General features: G+C 39.0%; 1 protein-coding gene across 1 annotated transcript; it reads right to left on the bottom strand.

The window, feature by feature from the left end:
- Positions 1-3,711: 3,711 nt before the first annotated feature.
- On the bottom strand, positions 3,712-5,319 carry LOC103706367. Its single transcript, XM_008790439.4, has one exon. The coding sequence runs from the start codon at positions 5,263-5,265 to the stop codon at positions 4,123-4,125; it is 1,143 nt and encodes a 380-aa protein (XP_008788661.2). The 5' UTR covers positions 5,266-5,319; the 3' UTR covers positions 3,712-4,122.
- Positions 5,320-7,196: the final 1,877 nt, after the last annotated feature.

The following is a 7,196-nucleotide window of genomic DNA, read 5'->3' as shown; positions in this document are numbered from 1 at the left end:
AATTCAACCATACAGATCAATGCTTTCTTCCACCCTCACCAAGCAAGTCCATTTCCTAATCAGCACAGTGGACTGCCACATACTACAGTTCTGTATCATCCTCCATGCCCTACTGTGCTCTCTCACATCCCAGAAAAAGAATTGGCATGCTATGTTTTATTCATCTCCTATTAAACCCTCCTTCCTGCCCCCTGCCTCCAGTCCATCATAACATCATGTTCCACATGCTTCTGCTATAAATTAAATAATCAGCAGCCCGCTTTGTCAAGATAGCACCTCTAACCAATTGCATCTTTTTCATCAGCAGTCCTCCCTCATCCAAAATTTTCAAGACTTTAGCTCCAGATTACATCTCTTGGCAAACTGTGAGATAACCAGCTTCAGCAACCAAGTAGATAACATAAGAAGCCGGCACTGGTGAAATAAGAACCCTCCTACTTGCATCACTAAGAAGACTTCCTCTCCACTTGCTAAACATTTATCATGTTTCTCTGATACAGATATACGAGCACTTCATAATATTCGTCCTAATAAATCAAGCAGGCGTCGACACATTTTCGAAAAAGACCACCAGGAAATGAATGCTGGCAAGCAAACGTATCATGAGCCCACCCTCCAAAATCAACTTCTCTTCAACTACTTCATCAATGAATTCATTTGGTTTCAGCAGAGAAACATGACCATAAATTTTATACATCCATTGCTATTCGATATACCATGATGCATGTACTTTCTTTACGATCAACATGCATATACAGGGCGCATTCTTTTTCTACTTGCACTGAATCTTGTTGTACAACATAACCATTATTATTATTATTATTATTATTATTCTGAAATCTTGTTGTAATTTATGTCAAAACAGAAAGAATACACAATAACTATATGCAAAAGGAAGAACTAATATAGATTCACAACTATGAAGGGAAATAGTCGACCAAACTAAAGGAACTTCTTTTGAGAATGGCATATGTAAGTTCATCTATTAAAATTAAAATTACCGAACCTGTCTCATCAGGGTGTGGGAAAACAAAGGAGTTGATTCTTAATTGGTATGGTTGACTTAGGTAAAGGGAAAATTGGAACAGTTAATTATGGTAGTATTAAAAGGAAGCTTGCTTCAAATATAACATCCAACTCTGCCCAAATAAATGCAGTTCTGTCTATCTCCCCATCTGGTAATTTGATGGACAATATAGGGCAACTAACTCCATAATTCAGATAGAACAGAGCAATTTGAAGTTTTGCATTTCAAAACAGATCAACCTATAGAAGACTGCATGCCTACAATAGAATTGTGCATAATCTCTATCCTAAATTGGACAAAAATGCCAAGACAACTTCTCCTCCACATTCAACATGTTATGGATCTAGCTACCCATGAACCAGCAGCAAGTGGGCATTCCACTAGTCACCTTTTGTACGAATGAGGAAAGAAATCAAGAAAAGAGAATCCTTCCTCGATCAAGTGCAACAAATACCAGCCCATGAAAAACTTGAATGCTCATTAAGGAACCCACCTAGTCTCAAGTTGGTACTTTGACCACTCTAATTCTCCCAATTGGTTAGAAAAGCAAGCTTCAAGCAGAAGAGGACAAGTGGGTGTTCAGGGGTTGCAGCACCATCAAAACATTAGAGCATGCACGGTGGTATTAGAAATGTTAGGTCTTCTTCCTCATAATCACATCAACAAGCAATAATAACCAATCGAGATCATAGGGCCGGTCAAATTTTGATTTAGTAATTTGAATTATTGATTAATCTAGGAATAGGACTAAGAGATTATTTCATCCAGATCTCATAAGGTTGAATTGTCATAGGGATTCCTAGCTAGATTTACTCTTTACTTTTCTAACTCCTAAGGAATTGTGCTAACATAAGAGATTATTTCATCCAAATCTCATGAGGTTGAATTGTCATAGAGATTCCTAGCTAGATTTACTCTTTACTTTCCTAACTCACAGGGATTTGTGTTAAATACCAAAGATTCTAACCCCTCGTGTATTGGTTAAGGGGTGAGAGACTATAGAGATGTCCATGTCGATTAGCTTGGCTAGTTCATTGGGTTGAACTACAAGTGCAATCAGAGTCTTTTTATTTCATTGAACAGTCTCCATCATACAATTTGCTAGATCCTTCTCCTTTTCAAAAATGGGCAATTAGAAAGGTCGAGAGGGAGAAGACCAGGTTAAGTTACAATATAAATTGGCAACATGTTTGGCTAGCAAAAGAGAACACATATTTGAGGTACAAGAAGAATAAGATACTTGAACTGGATGCAAATCTTAGAGAAGACATGCAATCAGCAATTATTTGCCTTAAATGCCAGGGAGGCTCTATAGGGTCCTCTAACAGAAGCTGAACAATGGACAACGAATCTCCTTCTAATATAGCTCTAGAGAAATTTATATGTTTCAACAACAAAAGACCATTTTTGAAAGCTTAAGCTTCTGCTTCCTCAATGGAGCATGGAAGATAATGGATTTCTTGACTAATAATGTGGTTCCCATTGAATCACTTACTATCACACCAATACTAGTGCCCACACATTAGAAGCGGCATCAACATTAGTCTTAACCAAATGGAGAGGCATTACAAAGATCATTTGAGCTGGGACTAAAGATGAGAATGCTCTTGAAGTTCTATGGAGGATAGACCTTGGCTGTAAACATGATACTTGCTGATTTTAAATTTGAGTAATGACCCTATTCACAACATGAAGTCAGAAGAGGTTGACATCCTGAAAGACCTTCAAGTTCCTAGCTTTCCAAATATGCCATAAAATAGTAGCAATAGACATCAATAGAGAGTGATCAGTCTTATCCTTAAGACCAGGTGGATCTAACCATGAGACAACCCAATTTTTAAATGTCCTGGATGATCCTTGAGCGTGAATAGTGAGAGGAGAGGAGAACCAAACTGTTCAAGAAAAATCATTTCAAAGTATAGATGCTCATATGCTTCTAATCCTTGGAAGCACATTGGACATGTGGAATCAAAAGAAGGAACTTTTGTGAATTTCAGTTTGACTAGGAACTACCTTACTAAGACATCTCCAAATAAAGAGAGATATGCAAGGAGCTTATTCCTTGATTTTCCACAACATCTTCTACACAGGGTCTGCTATTTGCACATGCGAACAAGAGGCAATATTAACAATTTCTTTATCAAGAATTTTAAGAAGATAAAGAAATTAGGCATGCTAAAGCATAATATGGTACTTTAATGAGTATGTTCGTGTGCGAGAGAGAAAGAGAGAGAGAGAGAGAGAGAGAGGGATATCAAGGTCATGAACACATCTGATAAATGATCACTGCACATTCTCATAACAGTATTATACACATTCTATATATCCTATACAGATGATGGTTCGGAGTTCCAAATTCCAACTAAAACATAACATCCTAGCCTAAACATTTCCGTTTTCTATTGCACAAACCAAAATTGGCCTATCTTATAGTCATCTCCACCAAAATAATTTTTCTTAAGAAAAAGGGGCTCAATTTTGGTTGTATTAACCTGAGAAGATTCCAGTAAGGCTTCTGCAGTGTTTTAGATTCTCTCTCTCTCTCTCTCTCTCTCTCTCTCTGTGTGTGTGTGTGTGTGTTGGTGGAAAAGTGTAGGAAGTAAACGAATTTTACCAGTTTAGATTATCAGCAAATTGTTTAATGCCACAATAAAATGCATCCATGCCCAAGTGTATTATTCAAATAACAACAACATTAGAATCTGATCATAGACTAGTAAATTGCAGATGTCCTTCATGATTAGCACTCATGGAAAGTACCACAAAGAGGAATAGCACGTCCCTCAATTTCCCAAAAAAATTGTATCACAATGCAATATTATAAACTTCTTTGCTTCTGCCGTAACTTCATTTTGATTGTTTAAATGAAGGACTTGCTGGTGATTCAAAGATCAACAAAAACACCAGATATAATATCCTAAATGTATGCAAATTCCAAGCTACAGACTGCAGGAAGATGAACAGTCAGAAGTCTTTAGGCTTAATTTAATTAAAATCACCTATAGATATTCAAACATAACTGCAGGTGTGCTACAGAAGACCTTCTTTCAAGCAAGACAATGCTATTGTATCTACTAATAGGGTTTGGCATGCCATCAGGGTCCAAAAAACAGACTTGGATACACCCAGAATGGCGAAGGCCAGCACGGCAGAAGTGGAGGATCAATCAAAGGTGGAAAGGAGCCGGAGCTAATCATCTTACCAGCCGGAGAATACTCTCTCCAAGTCTTGTCATCTAAAGAATACTGCTTCCAGCATGCACAATCGAGACCTGCCAAATAGATGCAGTTACTCCTCCCTCCCCAGCTGCCTGGATTAGCACACGACACCGGGCATCTCCCTCCGCAGTCAATGAACAAAGAGAAGTCCCCCAGACTCTCGACTTGTGCCCAGACCATCCTCTCAAAGTCCAATCTATACGCATCAACCCTTGTTTCCCACCTACTCCTCTCTTGAAAAAAGAGGACTAATAGCAGCTTTCCGCCGCACTCCACCAGCTGAGGACCAAACTGCCACCGGTTTTGAGCCGGCATCGGCCGAAGTCCTCCCACTTTCAACATCTCCACCCTGAAATCGGGATCGAAATCAAAAGCAAGAAGCTTTGCTCCGTGATCTACGGCAAAGATCCGGCCTTTGAAACTGAGGACACGTGCGATGTATGAAACGCCCGGTTGCAGGCGGAGCTTGGTCCACCCGGGATAGGGATCGCCGAGTCGGCAGCACAAGAGAGCGTATCTGGAGTAGAAAAGGAGGATGCGGCAGTCGGGGGAGGACGGCGGGGCCGTGAGGGCGGCGTAGTAGTAGGTATAGCGGTCGGGGGGGAGAGTAGGGGGGTGGATCTCGGCGCCGGTGAGGACGTCGGCGAGAAGGGCCTCGCGGGGGCGGCGGAGGAGGAGGAGGTGGCCGTGAGAGTAGCCGAAGCAAAGGGTGGCGAGGGTTTCATTGGAAAGAAGGGATTTGAAGGAGGTGGAAGGGTGGTCGAGGGCGTAGAGGCGGAAATCGGAGGCGGTGGTGTTGGGGGAGAGTTGGAAAACGCGGCGGTGAGGTTGGCGATGTGGCGGGCAGAGGAGGAGAGGGGGGCGGGAGGAGAGGTAGAGTTCGGGGGCAGCGGAACGGAGGAAGGATCGCCAGGCGCGGCAGACGCCGGCGAAGGAGAAGAGGTCAGGGAGGGAGGAGAGGGAGAGGAGGACGGAGAAGAGGGCGAGGTCGGGGAGGTCCGCCCAGTTTCGTCCCTCCATCGTCACTTCTGAGATTGCAAGACGAGAGAGAACGACGGGTTATTTTACGTCCCTTCTCGCAGTGATTCCCGACTCTATAGCTCTCGTTGATTTAAATTCGACAGAGATTTTGCCACGTCGATAATTTTTTCTCCCCTTTTTTTTATATATTTTTTATGAAATTAGCCATATATCTAATAAAATTAAAAAACAGAATATCTTAGCCAACATGCAAGCCGTTAGAATCCTTATAAAACATTATACCAAACTTAGTTGGTCTTACCAAATTTCATCTTGATTGATTTGTAATTGATTATGCCAAACTTAATAAATCTTACTACACTACATCATCCTTTTAATCCGAGCCTGCATCTCTAGAATTTCCTGCAGGTCCACCAACCGTGCTTAGGTCGATTAACTCCCGTGTCTAAACTCTCTTTAATGCTGTCAGGGTGATAAAAACATGCTCGAGCAAACCTAGATGGGTGAAGGCCGAATCTACATGACTCGCAGATTAGACCAACATGAGGATGGTTTGGAAGATTGTCCAATTTCCATCCTCACTCTCGTCTCCAAATTCCACGAAGCAAAGTGGAAGAGGCCGGTAAGAGCGCCTCGCCGCACCCCACCAAACGGAGACCAGATAACCACGGCTTGCATATCCGAATTAGCTGCAATATCTCCCCGAGTTCCAATACCTGAATCCTAAAACCGGAAATGAAATCGAAAGCAACAAGCTTTGCTTCATCAATCATCGTCGACACCCAAAATCCAATTTTGTAGTTGAGGGCTCGAAAGGATCGTTGTTTAGTTTCTATAGAAAGGGATCATTGCTTAGTTCATCGCTCTTATCAGTCTCGACTAAATGCTAATGTGGTATCTATTTAATAACCAAGCAAGACCTGAACCTCACATTAATCTGTCCTTGTGAATTGCATCGATTCCAACTTGTAACGTGGGACTGGTGAACTGAAATACTGAATAGAGTGGAGAACAAAGTAAAACAAGTTACACCAAGTACTCTGGGATCATTAAAATGATGTTAGATCATTGGTGATCCTTATTCTGGAATAATCTGATCCCGATGATTCAAGATCATCTTGTCTAGTATACTATATTCTAGTGATTAAAGATTTTTGGATATCCATTAGTTATTTATTTAATATTCCATGAAAATTCAAGATCATTGACCATATAATACTAAAACTACTTCTAGTATATTCCATAAAATTATTTATTAATCATATAAATATATTATAATAGAGTACTACTATATTTATCAATATATTAATATATTCCATAATAATATATTTACTAGTCTTATAAATTATTAATCCTATAAAAATATATTAATTATTATTATAAAATTAATATTTTTTCCTAATACTAATATTTATTTTGATTAAAAAATAAGGTAAACAAAAGTAATATAGTAAATAATTTCATCATATATATATATATATAGAGAGAGAGAGAGAGTATACAATAATATATTGCTACTATAATTTAAAAATATTATTGAATAATAATATAGTTAATAATATATTATAAAATAATATATATTCTAAAAACTATATCTAATATTAATATAAAGATAATAATAATATTAATTAATATATTTATGATATATAATATATAAATATTTTTTGTTGGATTGAAGAATATTTTTGTTTCTAACTTTCCGCCTAAGACCACTACAATTGGATAACTTTAGATATTTAATCTCAAAGATAGGTGATACCACCGGATTAAGTGGTAATTTGAGAAGCGATGATAATTTAAGATCAGTGCTACGTAGGATTATCGTCGTACAACTAAACACCGTAATCTAGCCACTTCCACCCACGTCATCCTTCATCTGTATATAATCATTCCATACTAAATGTCCTCAGATGATTAATAATAATTATTACTATTTTTTTGATACATCATTCACCGGTGGCTAGCAAAAT

Source organism: Phoenix dactylifera, chromosome 2 (genome assembly GCF_009389715.1).
Source record: "Phoenix dactylifera cultivar Barhee BC4 chromosome 2, palm_55x_up_171113_PBpolish2nd_filt_p, whole genome shotgun sequence".
Lineage (NCBI taxonomy): Eukaryota > Viridiplantae > Streptophyta > Magnoliopsida > Arecales > Arecaceae > Phoenix > Phoenix dactylifera.
The sequence above is the reverse complement of the archived record's forward strand: the minus strand, read 5'-3'. Positions and strand labels throughout refer to the sequence as shown.

Coding starts and splice junctions, on each gene's coding strand:
- LOC103706367 (XM_008790439.4), bottom strand. CDS start 5,265: ATGGAGGGACGAAACTGGGCGGACCTCCCCGACCTCGCCCTCTTCTCC.